Source organism: Camelus bactrianus, chromosome 13, assembly GCF_048773025.1.
Source record: "Camelus bactrianus isolate YW-2024 breed Bactrian camel chromosome 13, ASM4877302v1, whole genome shotgun sequence".
In the NCBI taxonomy this organism is placed as follows: Eukaryota; Metazoa; Chordata; class Mammalia; order Artiodactyla; family Camelidae; genus Camelus; species Camelus bactrianus.
Window position 1 is genome coordinate 14,944,556 of NC_133551.1, and position 21,438 is coordinate 14,965,993.

The 21,438-nt window shown below is 34.2% G+C and overlaps 1 protein-coding gene across 11 annotated transcripts in view; it reads left to right on the top strand.

The window, feature by feature from the left end:
- COL24A1 (collagen type XXIV alpha 1 chain) overlaps positions 1 to 21,438 on the top strand; it is a 338,176-nt gene that overhangs the window by 218,471 nt on the left and 98,267 nt on the right. For all 11 annotated transcript variants that reach the window (XM_074376091.1, XM_074376094.1, XM_074376086.1 and 8 more), the window contains 5 exons: positions 10,007 to 10,060; positions 14,330 to 14,383; positions 14,733 to 14,786; positions 16,358 to 16,411; positions 16,570 to 16,677. In XM_074376091.1, the coding sequence (XP_074232192.1) occupies positions 10,007 to 10,060; positions 14,330 to 14,383; positions 14,733 to 14,786; positions 16,358 to 16,411; positions 16,570 to 16,677 (324 nt within the window). The remainder of the gene's footprint in view (positions 1 to 10,006; positions 10,061 to 14,329; positions 14,384 to 14,732; positions 14,787 to 16,357; positions 16,412 to 16,569; positions 16,678 to 21,438) is intronic.

Consider the following 21,438-nt stretch of genomic DNA (forward strand, 5'->3'; position numbering starts at 1 on the left):
CTAGTTTTATGATCATATTATTGTTTTGTAAAGATCACTCAAACCAAATTGGAAGGGACCAAGAATGAATAAGAATGACCTTTTGTAACAATTGAGATAGGAGATAGAACTATTTTTGATTAGCAGAGGGAAAACGTGGATAGATAGAAAATATTCAAAAGGGGATAACATCAACAGGAGATAGGAATCACATTTCACATACAGAATTCCTAAGTTTATGGCTTGAAGAATTAATGAGGTAATGCTATCACTCACTGAAACTGAGAATATCAATAGAAATCTAGGCTGTTGAACAGAAGATTATTATAAGTCAGTTTAACTATGTTGAATTTGAGGTTCCTTTGAGAAATATGAAGAAGGCAGTTGGACATGGAGCTCTGAGCAGAAAAATATCCTGAATTGGAGTCATTGGTCTAGGGAGAGAGTATAGGAGTGAGAAAAGAAAAGAATCCAAGGCTGAGCTTTGAAGAAATTCAACAATGAGTAAGTGTTGGTAGAAGAGGATGAAACTACAGAGAAGACTGAAAGAGGTAAGAGGAAAACCAGGTGTACAAGTTAGGAGCGCAGCCTTAACCATAGTCTGTCTGAAAATCTTCAAGGGAATCTTAGATTCCTTTGGAAGTATGGAAGCAAAAATATATATCCAGGTCAAACTATAGGTATCATTGATATGCTAAAATAAGAGAGAAAATGGAACTTTTAAAATTAAAAGTCTTAATTTAAAGAAGAGTGGGATAAAAAAGAATGGAAGTCAAAAGAAAAAAAGAAAGAACGAAGGTAGTAAATAGAAAACAGTAAGGAATACAGTAAGCATGAACCCAGCTGTGTCAATAATCACTTAAATGTCAATATTCTCAATGCACCTGTTAAAAAATGAGACGGACAGAGTAGAAAGAAAAACAAGACTCAAGTAGAAAGAGACAAGATTTGTATGTTTTCTTCAAGGAATCCACTTTTAATATAAAGACACATATATTAAAAAATTAAGGGGTGGACAAAATGGACAAAGATATACTAACACTAACCAAAGGAAAACTGGAGCAGTTATATTAATTTCAGACAAAATAGACTTCAGATCAAGGATAATTATTAGGGATAAAAAGGGATATATTACATAGTGATAAAGGTATCAGTTCTCCAGGAAGACATAATAATGCTTAATGTATATGCATCTAACAGCAGAGCATCAAATTGTATGAGGCCAAAACTGATAGAACTCCAAGGATAAATAGACAAATTTACTATTTCATTTGAAGACTTCAGCATTCATCTGTCAGTAATTGAGGGATCCAGCAAGCAAATAATAAGATTATAGTTGAACTAAGCACCATTAGAAAACTGGATCAAATTGACATTTATAAGCTACTTAATCCAATAACAGCAGAATATACATTTTTCTCGAGCTCACATAGAATATTCATCAGGATAGACGGACCACATTCTGGGCTATAAAACACACCAAATTTCAAAGAAAATATACCACACAAAATATGCTCTCAGACCATGATGGAATTAAACTAGAAATCAATAATAGAAAATCTCAAAATATTTAGATACTCAGCAACACACTTCTAAATAACACTGGATCAAAGAATAAGTCTTGAGAGAAATTTTAAAAATATTTTGAATTAAATGGAAAATGGAAATATAACTGACCAAACTTTGTGGTATGAGTAAAAGCAATGTCCAGAGGGAAATTTATAGTACTGAATGCATGTATTAGAAAAAGAGAAAGATCTAAAATCAATAATCTAAGCTTCTACCTTAGGAAACAGAAAGGGAAGGGAAAATTAAATACAAAGTAGGCAGAATAAAATAAATGATAAAAATCACAGCAGAAATAAATTAAATTAAAAACAGGAAAATAATAGAGAAAAATCAATGAAACAAAAACCTTGTTCTTTGAAAAGGTCAATAAAATTGGTCAAACCCTAGCCATACTCACCAAGAAAAAAAGGAGAAGATACAAATTACTATTAGAAATGAAATAGGAGGCCTCACTATTAATCCCATGGACATTAAAAAGATAACAAAGGAATACTATGAATAACTCTATGCCCACAAATTTGATAACCTAGATGAAATGGACCAATTCCTTGAAAGACGTAATCTACCAAAACTTATACAAGGAAAAGTTGACAATCTTAGTAGGCCTATATTGACTAAAGAAATTGTATCAATAATTAATAACATTCCAAAACAGAAAGCACTGGGCCTAGATGGTCTTGCTGGTGAATCTTACCAGGGACTTAAGGAACAAAATCATACCCGTTTTCTACAGTCTATTCCAGAAAATAGAAACAGAAGGAACACTTCCTAACTCATTTTATGAAGCCAGCATTACCCTAATACCAAAACCAGAGAAAGCTATTACAAGAAAAGAAAACTACAGACCAGTATCTGTCATGAACATATATTCAACAAAATATTAACAAATCAAATCCTCTAATATATAAAAATAATTATACACCACCACCAACTGGGATATATCCCAGGTATGTAAGGCTGGTTCAGCATTCAAATATCAACAAAAATCCATCAGTTCAATAGACTGTAAAAGAAGTCATATAAAGTAGATGCAGAAAAATAAATTGACAAAATCCAATACCCATCCATGATTAAAAAAACTCAGCAAACAAGGAATAAAGGGGAACTTCCTCAGCTTTATGAAGAACATGTGTAAAAAACCTTATAGCTAATATAGCTAAGATTGTACTTAATGTTGAGATGTTAGATGATTTCCCCCTAAGAGGAGGGGAGCAAGGAAAGGATATCCCTTTTTTAAAATTCCTTTTCAGCATTGTGCTAGAAGTCCTAACTAATGCAGTAGACAAGAGGGAAATGAAAGATTGGGAAAGAAGATGGATAGGAAGATGCAGCATTGTTAGGATGTTAGTTCTTTACAACCTGATCTATAGATTTAATGCAATTCCAATCAAAATCATAGGAAGTAACTGTGGATATTGACAAACAGATAGTAAAGTTCACATGGAAAGGCAAAAGACCCAGAATAGCCACCATAATATTAAAGAAGAATGAAGTCAGAGGACAGACACCACTAAACTGAAAGATTTACTATAAAGCTGCAGTAATCAAGACAGTGTAGTGTCAACAAAAGAACAGACAGATAATGGGAACAAAATAATCAGCTCAGAAATAGAACTCCACAAATACAGTCAACTGATCTTTGACAAAGGAGCAGAAGCAATTCAGTGGCTAGTCTTTTCAACAAATGGTGCTGGAAAAGCTGAACATACACAGGCAAAAAAAAAAAAAAAAAAAAAAAGAAAAGGATTTAGACAAAGACTACATGTTTCACAAAAATTAACTCAAAATGGATCATAGACCTAAATATAAAATTAGTAACTGTGAAACTCTTAGAAGATAACAGAGGAGAACATTTCTGTGACTTTAGATTTGGCAATGAGTGTTTAGATACAACAAAACAAAAGCATTATCCACAAATGAAAAAATTGGTAGGTAGGACTTTATTAAAATTAAGAAACTTTTGCTCTGTGGCACGTTAAGAGAATGATGACATGCCACATACTGGGAGAAAGTATTTGGAAAACATATCTATTAAAGGACTTGTATCCAAAATATCAAAAGAACTCTTCAAAGTCAACAGTAAGAAAACAAACAGTGCAATTAAAAAGCGGGTAAAAGGTCTGAACAGACACCACACCACAGAAGACACACAAATGGCAAAGAAGCATATGAAGACACATTCAATATCATATGTTGAAAATTGAGAACTGTGAATTGTAACAATCACATACCTTTATATACCTGTATAAATGGCAAAAATCCAAAGCAATGACAATACCAAATACCAGCAAAGATGTGGAACAACAAGAGTTCCCAGTCACTGCTGGTAGAAAGCAACTTTGGGACACAATTTGGCAGTTTCTTAGAAAGCTAATCATACTCTTACCATGTGATCCAGCAGTCTTGCTCCTTGGTGTTTACTGAAATGAGTGTAAACCTTATGTCTAAACAAAACCTAGACATGAATGTTTATAGCAGCTTTATTCATGGTTGCTAAAAATTGGAAGTCACCAATATGTCCTTCAAAAGGTGAAGAGGTAAACAAACAGTGGTATATCTACCCAGTGGAATATTATTTTGCAATAAATAGAAATGAGCTATTCGGCCACAAAAAGACATAGAAGACTCTTCAGGTACATCCTGCTAAGTGAAAAAGCCAAACTGAAAAGTCTGAATACCATGTGATTCCAACTAGATGATAGCTGGAAAAGTCTGTAAAACTATAGAGACAATAAAGAGGAACAGTGGTTGCCAGGGCTTAGGGGAAGGGAACAAGGGATGAATCAGTGGAGCACAAGGGAATTTTAGGGCAGGGAAACTATTTTGCATGATACTGTAAAGATACATACGTGATATTATGCATTTCTCAAAACTCAGAACCATGCAACTCAGAGTGAACGCTAGTGTAATCTGTGGACTTTAGTTAGTAATAAAGGGTTGATATTGGTCCATCAGTTGTAGCAAAGGCACCACACAAGTGTTAAGATGCTAATAGTAGGGGAATAGGGCACGAGTAGTATATAGGAGCTCTGTACTGTCTGTTCAGTTTTTCTGTAACTCTAAAATCTCTTTAAGAAGTAAAGTCTGTTAATTAAAACAAAATATTCTAGTAAGGTCAAGCATAATTCTGTAATATGGTAGTGTATCTATCTTGTGTCCCCATCCAACCTACTAGGAAGCACTGAAACACTGCTATAAACACAGGAACCACAAGGTCACTCTACCAACTATCACTATATTATCTAACATTATTTTGAAATTTTGGCCAGTGTGTTGGGATATGACACACAGATAATCATATAAGGAAATGAAAGCATTGTTATTTAGAGAAAATACAAATAAACCCCAAAGACTTAATTCTAGTTTTTTCAACTACTGAGAGAGAAGTACAATGGCAAGACATATAATAAACACTTTTTTGGAAAAGTCAGTTTTCCTATATACAAGTAATAAACAGAAAATATAATAGGAAAAAGATCCCACTCAAGATAGAAACAAAACATAATAAATAATTAAGAATAACCTTAATGAGATTTAGATGAGACACATATGAAGAAAATTTCAAAAATTTGCTGAGACCTAGAAACTAACTAAACTAGAAAAGAAAAGTATTATCTAAAAAGAAGACTGCTTATTTCTAGATTAATGTATTAGATTTAATCCAATCCCTTTCAAAATTTCCACTACCCTGCTGGAAAAATTGGACAGCTACATGTAAAAGAATGAAGTTAGAACATTCTTTAGCACCATATACAGAGATAAACTCAAAATGGATTAAAGACCTAAATGTAAGACCAGATATTATAAAACTCCTAAGGAAAACATAGAACATTCTTTGAAATAAATTACAGCAATATTTTTTGGATCTGCCTCCTAGAGTAATGGAAATCAAAACAAAGATAAACAGATGGGATCTAATTAAACTTAAAAGCTTTTAAAGCACAGCAAAGGAGACCATCAACAAAATGAAAGGACAACCAATGGAGTGGGAGAAAATACTTGTAAACAATGTGACCAGCAAGGAACTAATTTCCAAAATACACAAACAGCTCATACAGCTTAATATCAAAAAATAAATCAAAAAATGGACAGAGAAATAGAAAATGTCTATTTTAATGCCAACAGGCACATTAAAAGTTGGCACATTAATGTGCCAACAGGCACATTAAAAGATGCTCAATATTGCTAATTATTAGAGAAATGCAAATCAAAAGTACAATGAGGTATCACCTCACATCAGTCAGAATGGCCATCATTAAAAAGTCTATAAATAATAAATGCTGGAGAGGGTGTGGAGAAAAAGAAACCCTCTTACAGTATTGGTGGGAAGGTAAATTGGTGCAGCCACTATGGAGAACAGTATTGAGGTTCCTTAAAAAACTCAAAACAGACTTACCATATGATCCAGCAATCCCACTCCTGGGCATGTATCCAGAGAAAACTTGAAAATTTGAAAAGATTTTTTTGATAATTTGAAAAGATCCATGCACCCCAAAGTTCGTATCTGCACTATTTACAGTAACTAAGACCTGGAAGCAACCCAAACACCCATCAGCACATGACTGGATAAAAAAGATGTAGTATGTATCTGGAATGAAATACTACTAGGCCATAAAAATAATGATGTAATGCCATTTGCAGCAACACGGATGGACCTAGAGATTATCATATTAAGTGAAATAAATCAGATAGAGAAAGACAAATATCAAATGAAATCACTTATATGTGGAATCTAAAAAAAAATGATACAAATGAACTTACTTACAAAACAAAAGTAGAATCACAGACATAGAAAATGAAGTTATGGTTACCAAAGGGGAAAGCAGGGGAAGGGATGGGATAAATTAGGAGTTTGTGATTAACATATAAACACTTCCATATATAAAACAGATAAACAACAAGGACTTATTGTATAGGACAGGGAACTATATTCAATATGTTGTAAAAACCTATAATGGAAAGGAATCTGAAAAAGAATATATATATATATATATATATATATACACACACACACATACATACACACATACACACACACAAATATACGTATAAGTGAATCAGTTTGCTGTACACCTGAAACTAATACAACATTGTAAATTAACTATACTTCAATTAAAAAATTCCCATTACCCATTATAAATTGGGTGTAGTATTTAATTATTCTAAGGATAGATAAGAATAAGCAGGTGAAATAGCTCAATATTTTAAGAAGACGAGGACTAGTGCTACTAGATTCTAAAATAAATAATAAAGATAGAATAATTAATTCCTGTGACATTGATCAAGTCTAGATACACAGATATGTGGAACAGAAAAAATAGCTTTTCAATAACCAATTATATAAAAGAATTTAATATTCGTAAGAACAAGATTACACATCAGCAGGGAAGATAAGAATTTAAAATTCGAAATTTTCAGATAACTAATATATATAAAATAGGTAAACAAGTTCATACTGTATAGCACAGGGAAGATACTCAATATCTTGAAGCAACTTATGGTGAAAAAGAATATGAAAATGAATATACATATGTTCATGTATGACTGAAGCATTGTGCTGTACACCGGAAATTGACAGAACATTGTAAACTGACTATACTTCAATATATATATATACAAAAAACAATTTTTAAAAATGATGCTGGAATACTTGAATCACCCTTTCAAATCAGTTCAACAAATACTTGTTGAGTGCCTACTACATATTAAGGACTGTGCTGGATACTAAGGGGCTTATTATTAAGATGTGAAGAGTTTACAGTTAGTAGAAATATAGGTAACATATTAACAAATCATTTCAAAATATTAGGATAAATGCTAAAACAGATTAGATTCCAGTCCTAAATGAGCACAAAGAAGATATACTTAGCCCAACCTGTGTTTCCCAGAAGACTTGATTTAAGAAGTGATAATTAATCTGAATCTTGGGTAAGTCAGAAGTAGCTAGATGAAGAAGGTAAAAAGAGCGCTCCGGGTGAATAGAGCAGCACGAGGAAAGACGTGGAAACATGAAACAGCGTGATATTTTCAAAGAAACTGTTGCCGTCACTACAGCATAATGTGAAAGGTAGGAAGTGTTGCTACTTGGCTGAAAGTTTGTTTTGATTCTTACCTCATGCTGTACATCAAAACAATGATTTAAATAGATAAATATTTTTAAACCATAAGTAATAAAAGAGTAGGTAAAAGAACTTTTTAATGGGAATGAATATTTTAAACTTAAGTGTGACAGGAAAAGTCATAAAAGACTGACAGATTTAACTACATGCGAACTGTAACTTCTCCCATCCTGGTTTTTTTAAATGCTAAAAGATTTAAGGAGATACATGGAATGTTAAGTGATTAAAGTGATTACTTGGGGTCATTTTTTACTTTTAGGTATGTCTAAGTGCTCTACAGCGGTCATTTTTAGAAGGAAAAAGGTTTATCTTTAACATTGTATATTAATATGTTTAAAATTAAGTGAGAAACCACAAACTAGACAGACATTAGCAGTAAATAGGATGGATAAAAATTAACCTCCACAACACATAAAGACTACAAATTTTTAAAAATGACTCCCAAAATACATGGGAAAATGACATGATCAAGCAACACATAGAATACTACAGATAACTGATAAACAAATGACGAAAACAATATTCACCCTCACTAGTAGTCAAATATGTGTATACTTTAAGATACCTGTTTGTCCATCAAGTTAATGAAGGATTAAAACAATCTGTGTTGGCATGAATTCAGTGAAATAGGTTCTAATTTTTATACATTGTTTGTGGGATGTTAATTATTGCAACCTTTCTGGAAATTGATTTGACTTTATGACCAAACAATGCTACATTTCTGACTCTGTTCCTGGAGCGGAAATGCAGAATACATACAGACTTCTGCACAAATGTGTTTATAATAGGGTAAAATACATTCTAAGGAGATCTATAAATTTTTAAATATTATACATCATACTTAATAAACCCTTAATACCTTTAGTGGCTGTGCTCTTGAGTAAGAACAACATTGTGACAGCTACATACCAAATTTGTAATTCTTTATTCAAATATTTATCTCAACTATTTGGCAGCAGTGCCTGAAGTTTCAGACCTTAATATTTACTTATAGTCTAACATGCCTTATAATAAATCCTTTAAAGCAAACTTTCACTGTAAAGAAAAATTAAAAACAACTTCAATGTCTAGCATTAAGAAAATGATTAGATTATGGTACTGCAGAATGTTAGGTGGAATGGCATACTATGCAGCCCTTGAAAAATTTTGTTATGAAATATTTACAATAACATGGTAAAATATTTTTATTTAGAATGGAATCTGAAACATAAAACAGAAGGATATAAAGTTATTTATAAGTATGCTCCCACAAAAGAACTAGAAGGAAATATGCAAGAATATTTATAGTGTCATCTCTGTATGGTAGAGTTATGGGTGATTTACTTAATCTGTTTCTTTTTATTCTTTCCATACTTTTCAAACATTTAAAAATGAACATTAGTGTACCAACTTATGAAAACAGTTTGAGATAACCAGCCATACCAAAGATTTTCTCCCCATTAATACTTTTTTTTGAAAATGAGGTGTTCACAAAATTGTGATGGAGTATAATCTCATAGGAAATTTTAACTTATCTTGTTATTATCTGAATCCAAGAACATGACTTCTTTGTACTGTCTTTCCAGAAAGAGCAAAAAGTGCAGGCAGCTTCTTTGGATGGCTGGGCACATAGTATTAAATTGTAGTTGATAAATAAGTGTTCATCTATCTAAAATAATTCTAAACTGTTAAATGGCTTCTCACACTGAGACACTTTAGGTTCAACAATTTAATGTTTAGGCAATAAGCAATTATTCAAAGTTTGTTTATTTATCCTATTCAGTATTTCAGGGGAAAAGATTTCCATAAAGGTCACACATGCATTTTATTGCACCTAAGTGATTATTCCATTCATATGGAACAGAGGGATTGCTCAACTGGACTAGCTATTATGATAAAGTATGACATCAAGCAAACGTCAACATTTTTTAAATTTCATTGCTTCTTTAAAAACCATATAATTTGCTTCTTTCTCAATTCGATTTTGTTTGTCACATATTTTTCAGGAATATTCAGTAGATCTATAATTGTCATACCTATTAAATAAGATAGCTTTGAAAGCTCTTAGCACAATATTTCGTAATTATTAGATGCTTGATGAATGTTTATTCGGTGAATGCGTGAATTAGGGAATGAAAGAATGAAAGGCACTGTCCTTTCTTTCCTTTCCTTTTGAATCCAATCTTAATATTATTAACAAAAAGATGAAGCAACTAAAAATTTAATTCTGTTTACACAGAGAGTGAAGTAATACATTGACAAGTGTGTTATGTATTATGTTACATATAATTGTATTCATATGTTAACTGGAATGTAGACTGAAGTTTAATTCTCAGATCTTAAATTTTGTTTTGATGTAGGGACCGCGAGGACTGCAGGGAGATGCTGGACCTCCTGGAGAAATGGGTGCTGAGGTAACGTTTTTGGCGGCTCTTTCTGTACTCAACACTTCTTGTAACACTCCTCTGCGGTAAAGTTGATGTAGTAGGTATACATTTTGAAGAATAATTTTATATTGTCCTATTTCATATTCCAAAAATAAAACCTAAAATTCGATTAAAAGCAGGGATGACTGTTGTATGAACCTAATGTTATACATACAAAGTTCTCTAACAGCTCACTTAAAGGACAGAACAAATAAATAAATAAAACTGTCTCTTCACTGATTTGGAGTTGACTTGAGAGTGCTTCACTCCATTCCAGGATGATATTGAAAAGTGACTCTTACTCAGGATATATTTTGGAATAATAAACCATACTTGTTATAATTTATAAAATCCAATTACTAGGTTTCTTTTGTCTGTTAACTTTAGCCCTAAAAAGACATAAATTCTCTCCTTCCTTGGCTTCTGTGAAGCCGTTCTGTCTTGATTCTGCTCTTTACCGTCTGATTAGCCTTTTTCAGTCTTGATGTGACTTGATGTGTTCTTTCTCTTCCTCAGCCTTCAGTCATATTCTCACAGTAACTTTAATTGTAAATATCACTCTGACAGCTCTCAGCTTGACAGCTCCAACTCATGCTTCTCTATTCAGCTCGTTACTGTTTCCTGTTGTCTTTTATGTGTGCATCTAGATATCCCACAAACATCTCAAATTCAAAATACCTAATCCAAACCCTCGTTTTCTCACTATTCTTCTTTTTGATTCTTATCTCACTGAGATAACCCAAAACTGAGAGTCATCCTAGACTCCTCTTCCTACTTCATCCTGTCCAATCAGCTGTCTTTTCCCTTTAAATAAACTCCCACCAGTGTCTCAACTCCATTCCTCCCTTTGCATCCCTGCTGCCATGTCTCCTCCAACTGCCATTGTTCCTTAGCTGCTTGTTGCCGGTTTATCTTTGCCATATCATAAATTTCTTGTCCTTGAAATGTTTCAACGGCTCTCACAGCTTTTAATAAAATGCCAGTTCCGTAACATGATGAATAATGAATGTCCTGCATTGTCTAACCTCTGCAGACCTGCCCAGCCACATTCCAGTAAAACTTTTCTCCTCCCCTACATACTGCATGTTTGTTGGCCAATTTTTAATTCCGTGGTATGCCCTGCTTTCTTGCTGTGCACTAGGTATCCAGAGGGGATACAAGGATAGCTGAGATATGGTCCCTGACTCCTTTAGCAGTTCACAATCTATTCCAGAAAATAATCATATAAAAGATGACTATATTTCAATCCACTGGACCCAGTGATGGAGGTGTTCACAGGGCATTGTAGGAGCACAGCCATGGTACTTAACCTTACCTGGATTAGGGGGAAAATACTGGTCTGTGTTGAGGTGGGGGAAGGCAGTGAGTTTTAAGGAATGAGTATGAGATAACTATGAAAAAAGGGACTAAGGATGAAGCAATTCTAGGAAAAGGATAGTATGAGTAGAAACAGGCAAACATGAGGCAGTATGGATTCTTTGATGCTTACAGTCAAAACAAGGAGTGACAGATGAAATTACAGAGAAGTGGATAGAACATGACAAGTCTTATATACTCTTAAGAGATTTGAACTTTTTATCCTATGGCTATAGTAAGTCTTTGTGGGGTAGATTCAGGGCAGTGATAAAGTCAGATCCGTATTTTCAGAAGTTAATTTTAGCAGCCCATGGAGGATGTATTTGAGAAAGACAGTAGTGCAGGCATGTATACCTTCTAAAAGGTTGTATTCAACCAGGCAAGAAATGATGCAGGTCTGAACTAAAGTAGCCAACATAAGTAAGAATAGGATGGATTTGAGAAATGTTTCTTTAAAAATTCTGTAGAACCTGCATATTTGTGGGATATAGAAAGTAAAGGGGAAAGAGAAGTCAAAAATTATTTCCAGCTTTTTAGGTACAACTGGTTGGGTGGCAATATCTTTCCCTGAGATCAGAGAAGAATGTTAGGGACATTAAAGTCATAATCTGCTACTGTGCCCAAGGTAGACACTTAACAGGAAGAAACCTTGGCTTTGAATCCACATCTGATTCAAAAGTCAGTGCTGATAACCTATGCTATGCCACATCCTCTGAGCCTAAAGAAAGCTGAGGGAAGTCATACTTCATAACTTGAAGTCTATTTAACAGAGTAGGAGACAAGAATTCTGTTGTGATAAGAAATAGGGGTTGAGCAGATCAGCTGAGGAAAATATGCTGGTTTAGAATAGTGATTGAGGATAATGGAAGAGGGAAATGACTAAAGATGTAAAAGATCAGATACACCTTACTAAAGGTCAAGGTGAAGCAGGAGACTTTGGATTTGCTTTGTATTAATAATAATGATGATAAAATAGGTAACAATTACAGGGAACTTTCTGTGTTCTTAGCAGTATTTATGTACCTTACATAGTAATGAATTCTCACCACACCCTATGAAGTAAATGCAATCATTCTACAGATGAGGAAACTCAGGCATGAAATAGTTAAGTAACTTGGTCAAGAGCAACAGGTAGGAGTAGTGGTAGAGCCCACATTTAAATTTAGGCAAAGCTCTCTCTGCAGCCCGTTCTCTTAGTCACTGTGCCTCTCAATATGTAATGATGCCACTATGCCCAAGTGTATAATTTTTTCATTGATACTCAGCTGAGAATAGAAATGGAGAAGGCAGTTCAGAGGGCTAATCCAAGACTGGTATAAAAAAGAGGTTCCACAGAGATCAGGAGATCAACTATTAGATTTATCCTAAGAATAAAAGAAGCCAAGAGGAGCTGACAGATTGAGTGAAACTAGAGACTAGACGAGTCTAGATGAAAATCAATTTTGATACAGAAGAAGTCCTGAGAGAGTTGGAATTCTCTCCCAAGAGAGAATTTTCATCTTAGGGTAAGATATTAAATTCTTTAATTTCTGAGGCAGAGCAGAAAGTCAGGCAGTCTCATGTCATAGTCCTTCTTCTTACGTGCTGTACCGCACTGCCTCTTGTAACAGGAAAGAAGTCACAGAGGTAAGCAACAGAAGATTTCAAATAATGTAACTTTTTAAAAATTGCTGAGATGATGGTAAAATGGAAGGAGTATAAGGGAAGAGAACTTTTAGCAAGGCAAGAAGCAGAGGTCGATTTCTTGGTTATAGAAGTAACCTTTAGGAGAACAAAAAATAAAAATTGTTCTGTAAAGTAGAGCCTCTGAGGAAGGGGCTGGGGCTTTTCATTGTCAGCCCATCTGTACTGTTGTGCATGTATAGTTTTTACTTGGGAAAAAAGCAAAGTGAATATGGATTGTGGAAGCTGTGCCAAAATGGAAACCTGAACTTCCACTCATCTAAAATACTGTAACAACATAAGAGGTGGTGTAATCTCTGATAATTATAAGGAAGATTACCACCCAGGGATCAGAACTATTGAGGGATCTCTGGCAGGTAGAAAGCAAACGGAACTTTGGGTCAAGATATTGTAGGTTAAAGCTTCAAACTATCCCTCTACTCTGAAATGATGGGGATTATAGGACACATATGTATGTGTTTATAATTGTGTCTGTGTGTATAAATACACATAAGCACACACACACATTGAGTGAGAGAACAGAAGAGAAAGAGAAGAGAAAGAAGGAGTGAGGAAGAGGAGGGAAGGGCATGCATAGTTGCTCAAAAACAAGATTTCCAAGAGGGAAAAAAAAAAAAAAAAAAAACCAATACACCAGCTATTATGGGAGCTCCAAGCTTAAAAATAGCCAGAGGTTGGGAGAAGTTGTATGTTTTCAAAATAAAAGGAACCAAAAGCTTCCCAACTGAACCCACTTGTGAAAAGAGAGTAGAAAAAAATGCCACATATACATATATAATTCATGTCTTCTTTGTGTAATTTATTTTATAAAACAATAAAAGAAAACTGAGTATTTTCCAGGAAGTGTCCTCCAGAGGGATCAGTAGAAATGAATGGAATTAAAAAGTGAAAAAACAGAGAATAGTAAGAGTATGAGGGTAGGAAATCAGAAAAGGAAATGGGAAATTGTTTCTCTTTGACCAAGGAGTAATTGGTGAGAGGAAGGATTAAAAGAAATTGGTCTGAAAAGTCCTGATTTCTGGTGATATTGTTTTGACATTTGAACTGTTAAAAGGTCCCGGAAACTATCTGGTTTTATGCCATGAAGTTTATAAAGGAGCAGCAAAAATTCTTTCCTGGACATACATATGTCATCCTTGGGCTGAAAATTACTTCCATCTTCTTATAAGGTTGTTACTGCCTTGTGTACAAACAATGTATCCAATTATTCTTTTCTAGGGACCTTCAGGTGTTGAGGGAGAATCTGGTCTACAAGCCGAGCCAGGTGCAAAGGTAAGCTTCCTAAATAGTAAAGGAGAGGGCCTCTGGGCTTTCGTCGTAGACTCCCCTATGTTTGCCGTATTTTGGCAAACATCCACCATCATGGAAGCAGGGGAAGGCCAGCAGATAAAAATGGAAAGTGTTTTCAGATGAGTCAGGAAAATATCTATCATAAAAAGTATTACTTGTGTGTGTATATTTATATATGGGAGGGAATTAAAATGAAAAAACAAAAGATTATAAATAAATCTGAAGAAAAAGTAAAAATAGGAAGTGTGTTGGAACCCTTGTCTTCGTGTTACACTCTCCATAACTGCAGTTTTAGTAGAAAAGCATTCAATCTTTTCCTTTGTTTCTTCAGGGAGATGTTGGACCTGCAGGCAGTGTTGGAGTTGCTGGGGAGCCAGGGGTCCGGGTGAGTGCCTACTACAAACCGTTTTAATGCACCGGCCCACCTATTTTAGAGTCTCAAGATGTAACCTAAAGACTTCAAAGACTGCAAAATAAACTCTTCTGATGCACTGTAGAAAACGTTTGTCTTTATTTCGTTATTTCAAAAGCTGCATGCTAAACCCTGATCACACTGTAATTTAATAGCATTGAGAGTCCTAATCTCACACATCTTTTTCTCAGAATCAGGTATACTCTCCAGGATTCTTGCCAAATGTGTGGAGTCACTGTGACTGTCACTAACGTTAGCTTTAAGAAGAAATTCACAAATACTAGTGATCAACTTGCGTAGTATTTCCTGATCTAACAAGATGGACAAAAGATTGAAATCTAATTTGTGTTTAAAAAACTACGAAAAACTAGAGTCATGCAGAGTTAAAAAGATTCAAGGAAATAAGCAATGAGATAGCTTACAGAAGTTATTCTAATATAGACAGCCATTGATTTAAACTGTGGTAGATTTTTTTCCCAAGGTAACAGCGCCCAAGATAATTTTAAGAGACGTTTACCGAAAGGTAAAGTTGGGAGATACATTTTGCAACTGGTTCCTTTTCCGTTCATTTTCCTTTTTTTTTTTTTTCCAGGAGGGAGTGCAGTGTGAGGTCAGGGTATTGGCAGCGTCAGTGGTGGGAGCACTGGGGCAACTGTGAAGACGCACTGACTAATTTACTTTTAAACAGTGCAGGTTGGCAAGAGGGCCGGTGCTTCCCTAATAGCTTCATAAAGTGCAGCTCTGCATTTCTGCAAGTTCTGTGTCTAGAAGACGGTTTTCTGATGTACTAGGGCCTTAATAGTTGGCATCTCCCCTGTAAGGGAGAAAATACAGACCCTAAAACTCAGGGACACTGGGGTGGGAAGGGATAAAGTGGGAGTTCGGGATATGCAGATACTACTATATATAAAATAGATAAACAGGTTTCTTTTGTATTCAGGGAACTGTATTCAGTATCTTGTAATAATCTATAATGAGGAAGAATATGAAAATGAATACATGTATGTATATGTACGACTGAAACATGATGCTGTACACCAGAAATTGATGACATTGTAAACTGACCTATACTTCAATTTTAAAAAGTAAATAACAGAAAATACAAGTTGCTCTACAAAAAAAAATCAGGTACACTGATTTTAACTGAATAAAGGTATATTAATCCATGTAGATTCAGAATAGCAAGATACTATAATTTTATGGGATTCGGTATTTACAGCCTGTGAACTAAGAACCATAGATACAGCTGTATAAGTTTCCAAAGCTACCAAATGAATATGTATTATCTTTAATTATCTAAAAATTATTAATATTCTGGGACCATCTTAATATTTGAATTTACAGCACTATGACTCTTTAAACCATCTTCAGAGTTACGCCAGGCAAATTAAATCGTACTTACACTGTCAAATAATCCTTATAAATAAAGTAAGAGTAGGAATAACGTACATAAACCTGCTATACTTCTGTAGTTACCAGGGGCGAAAAAGTAAGATAAATGATTTAGCAAAATAATAAATTGTTCTGTTTCTGCTACCAAATAGGGTGAACCAGGAGCCCCTGGGGAAGAAGGTCTGCAAGGGAAAGATGGATTAAAGGTAAATTATACTTTTAAAGTTATAATTAAGGTAGATGTTTTCGGGAAATCTTTAAAATATTACACAATTTTTTTTTTAACACCAACAAAAATGTTCTGATTGTGTGGTGTAATTAGTGCACTACTTCCCCCTTCTTAAAAATGTTTATTGGGTTACAGGGAGACCCAGGAGGAAAGGGACTTCCTGGAGAGGACGGAGAAAAGGGAGAGACAGGCTTACCCGGGACCGCAGGGCCGGTGGGTAGTCCAGGACTCATGGGCCCTCCGGTGAGTACTGCTGGGTTCAGTGCTCATGAACTCAGTCCTCTACACACACATGTACACACACACACACACACACACACAGACGTATTCTTGACTCCCTCATATGTGCATTTGGTATTTGAAGGCTTGGAACTGTGGCTTGAGTGAGGGACAAGCCAGGGAGTGATTATCAACCTTCCTAACATCCAAGGAAAAAAAGACACTTTCCCAGGTGTCACACAAGCTATTGAACGTCATGATATTGATTGACGTTGATATTGTGTAAGTTTAAGGTGCATGATGTGTTGATCTGATATATGTATGTATTGCTAAATGATTACCGTAATAAGTTTAGTTAACACATCTATCCCCTCACATAGTTAACCTTTTTGTGTGTGTGATGAGGATTTTTAAGAGTTACTATCTTAGCAACTTTCAAGGACACAATACAGTATTGTTAACCATAGTCACAATGCCATACGTTAAATCTCCAGAATGTATTCATCTTATAACTGGAAGTTTGTACCCTTTGACCACCATCACCCATTTTCCGCATCTCTCCACCCCTAGCAACCACCAGTTTACTCTCCGTTTCTACGAGTTCAGTTTTATTTTAGATAATACATATTCATGAGATCATATAGTATTTGTCTTTCTCTGACTTATTTCACAAGCATAATGCCTTTAAGGGCCATCCATGTTGTTTCAAATGGTATAATTTCCTCCTTTTTATGACTGCATAAAATTTCATTGAATATATAAACCATATAAGCATATATATAATGACATTTTTTCAAATATTAGTTGGTTACATTTGCATGGTTTTATTTCTGGGCTCTTGATTCTGTTCTCTTGGTCTGTGTGACTGTTTTAATGCCAGTAATGTACAGTTTGGGTTAGTACAGTTTTGAATTAATATAATTTGAAATTAGGAAGTGTGATGCCTCCAGCTCTGTTCTTCTTTCTCAAGGTTGTTTTAGCTATTTGGGGTCTTTTATGTTTCCATGAGAATTTTAGGATTGCTTTTTTCTATTTCTATTTAAAATGCCATTGGAATCTTAATAGGGATTATATTGAATCTGTAGATGGCTTTGGGTAGCATGGACATTTTAACAATATTAATTTTTCATTTCTGTGAATATGAAATTTTTCCATTTATTTATATTTTCTTCAGTTTCTTTCATCACTGTCTATAGTTTTCAGTGTATAGATATTTCACCTCCTTGGGTGTTATGTTTGTTTCTAAGTATTTTATTGCTTTTGATGACATTGTAAATGGGATGGTTTTCTTTATCTCTTTTTCAGATAATTTGTCTTACTGTATAGAAATATGACTGGGTTTTGTAAGTTGATTTTGTGTCCTGCAACTTTACTGAAATTATTTATTAATTCTAACAGTTTTGTGGTACAGTCTTCAGAGTTTTCTGCATATTAAGATCATGTCATCTGTAAGTAGAGACAGTTTTACTTCTTTGTTTCTAACTTGTATGCCTTTTATTTCTCTTTCTTGCCCAACTGCTCAAGCTAGGACTTCGAGTACTGCGTTGATCAGGAGTACTGAGGGTGGACACCCTTGTCATGTTCCTGATCTTAGAGAAAAAGCTTTCAGCCTTTCACTGTTGAGTATGGTGTTAGCTGTGAGTTTTCATATATGGCTTTTATTATGTTGAGGTGCATTCCTTCTATGCCCAGTTTGTTGAGAGTTTTTATCATGAAGGGTTTGAATGTTGTCAAAGCTTTTTCTGCATTTGTTGAGATGACCATACGATTGTTTTCTTTAATTCTGTGACTATGGTACATCATATTGACTGGATTGCTGATTTTGAGTTATCCTTGCATCTCTGGGATAAAGCCCACTTGGTCATGGTATATGGTCCTTATAATATGCTGTTGGATTCAGTTTGCTAATATTTTGTTGAGAATGCTTGCATCTGTATTTGTCAGGAATATTGGCTTGTTTTCATTTCTTCTAATATCCTTATCTGGCTTGATACCAGAGTGATGCTGGCTTTGTAAAACAACTTCAGCTGTATTTCTTCTTCAAAAATTGTGGAGAAGTTTGAGAAAGAGTAGTATTAATTCTTCTTTAAGTGTTTGGTATACTTCGTCAGTGAAACTGCTCCTGGGCTTTTCTTTGTTGAAAGGATTTTCATTACTGACTCAGTCTCCTTCCTCATTATCGGTCTATCCAGATTTTCTGTTTCTTCAAGATTCGGTCTTGGTAGGTAGTAGTTTCTTGGAATTTCTCCATTTCTTCTATGTTTCTAATTTGCCGGTAAATAATTGTGTATAGCAGTCTCTTATGATCATTTGTCTTTCTGTCATATCATTTATGTCTTCTCTTTCATTTCTAACTTTATTTTAGTCCTACCTCTCGGTGAATTTAGCTACAGATTTGTCCATTTTGTTTATCATTTTAAAAATCCAGCTGTTAGTTTTGTTGATCTTTTCTATTGTTTTCCTATTTCCTGTTTCACTTATTTCTGTTCTGATCTTTATCCGCTCCTTTCTTCTGCTAAGTTTGGCCTTGTTTTGTTCTTCTTCCACTTCCTTTAAGTACAAAGTAAGGTTGCTTATTTGAGATCTTCCCCTTTTTCTAATGTAGGAATTTATCACTATAAACTTCCCCCTTAGATCTATTCTTGCTGCATCCCGTAAGCCTTGGTATGTTGTGTTTTCATTTTCATTTTCATTTGTCTCAAGATATTTTTTTAATTTTCCTTTTGATTTCTTCTTTGATCCATTAGATGTTCAGGAATGTTTTTTAATTTCCACGTCTTTGTGAGTTTTACAGCTTTTTTCCTGTTGTTGATTTCTAGTTTCATACTATTGTGGTTGAAAAAGTTTCTGGATATAATTTCTATCTTCCTGGATTTGTTGATACTTGTGTTGTGGCCTTACTTATGATCTACCTTTGAAAATGTTCCATGTGGACTTGAGAAGAATGCATATTCTGCTGCTGTTAGATGGAATGTTCTTTCTATGTCTGTTAGTTCTATTTGGTCTATAGTGTTGTTCAAATCTGCTGTTTCTTAATGGAATCTCTGGATGATCTAGCCATTTTAGAGAGAAGGATATTAAAGTCCCTAACTATTATTGTATTGCTGGTTGTTCCTCCTTTTATTTATGTTAGTATTTGCTTTATATTTTTAGGTACTCCAATGTTTGGTATGTAAATATTTACAATTATTATACATTATTAATTAATTGACCCTTTGTCATTATTTAATGACTTTCCTTGTCTCTTGTGACTATTTTCAGTTTAAAATATATTTTGTCTGATATAACTATAGCTCTCTCTGCTTTCTTTTGGTTACCATTTGCTTGAAATATCTTCCCCAGTCTCTTCCCTCTCAGTCTTTGTGTGTCCTTAAAGCTTAAATGGAGCTCTTGTAGGTAGCACATAGCTGGGTCTTTTTTTTTTTTTTTAATCCTTTCAGCCATTCTGTGTCTTTTGATTGGAGAATTTAATCCATTTATAATAAAGGTAATTATTAATAAGTTAGGACTTCCTGTTGCCAATTTGTTCATTATTTGCCTGTTGTTTTATAGACCATTACTTCTACTTCGGTGCTTCCTCTCTTGCTGCCTTCCTTTGTAATTTTATGACTTTTTGTAGCAGTGTGCCTTGAATTCTTCATCATAGTCTTGTGTATCCACTACATGCTTTTCCTTTATGGCTCACATAAAATATATTACAATTACAATACCCTATTTTAAGGCAATAACAACCTAATTTTGATATATACAGAAATTTTATACTTTTACTTCTTCCTCTCCTCTCACATTTTAGGTTACTGATGTTACAATTTAATCTTTTTATTTTATTTATCCAATAACAAATTATTGTACTTATGGTTATCTTTTTTAACATTTTTTATTGATTTATAATCACTTTACAATGTTGTGTCAAATTCCAGTGTTCAGCACAATTTTTCAGTCATTCATGGACATATACACACTCATTGTCACATTTTTTTCTCTGTGAGTTATCATAACATTTTGTGTATATTTCCCTGTGCTATACAGTGTAATCTTGTTTATCTATTCTACAATTTTGAAATCCCAGTCTATCCCTTCCCAACCCTCCACCCCCCTGGCAACCACAAGTCTGTATTCTCTGTCTATGAGTCTATTTCTGTCCTGTATTTATGCTTTGTTTTTGTTTGTTTGTTTGTTTGTTTTTGTTTTTGTTTTTGTTTTTGTTTTTGTTTTTGTTTTTTAGATTCCACATATGAGCGATCTCATATGGTATTTTTCTTTCTCTTTCTGGCTTACTTCACTTAGAATGACATTCTCCTAGAGCATCCATGTTGCTGCAAATGGCATTATGTTGTCGGTTTTTATGGCTGAGTAGTATTCCATTGTATAAATATACCACACTTATGGTTATTTTTAATGCACTTGTTTTTTGATTTTTTAACTAGGGTTGTAAGTGATTTATGTACCACCATTACAATATTAGGGAATATGGCTTTGAATATTTATTTCCCTTTACCAGGGAGTTTCACACATTTATATGGTTTTACAAATGCATTTAGCTTTTTTTTTTTGTAAGACAGGCTTAGTGGTGATGAACTCTTCAGCTTTTGTCTGTTTGGGAAAGTCTTTATCACTCTTTCATTCCTGAAGAACAGCTTTTCTGAGTACAGTATTCTTGGTTAACAGGGGTCTTTTTTTTCTTTCCATATTTTGGATGTATTATTCTATTTTCTCTTGGTCTGCAAAACTTCTGCTGAGAAACCTACTTACAGTATTATTGGGGCTCTCTTGTATGTGATGAGT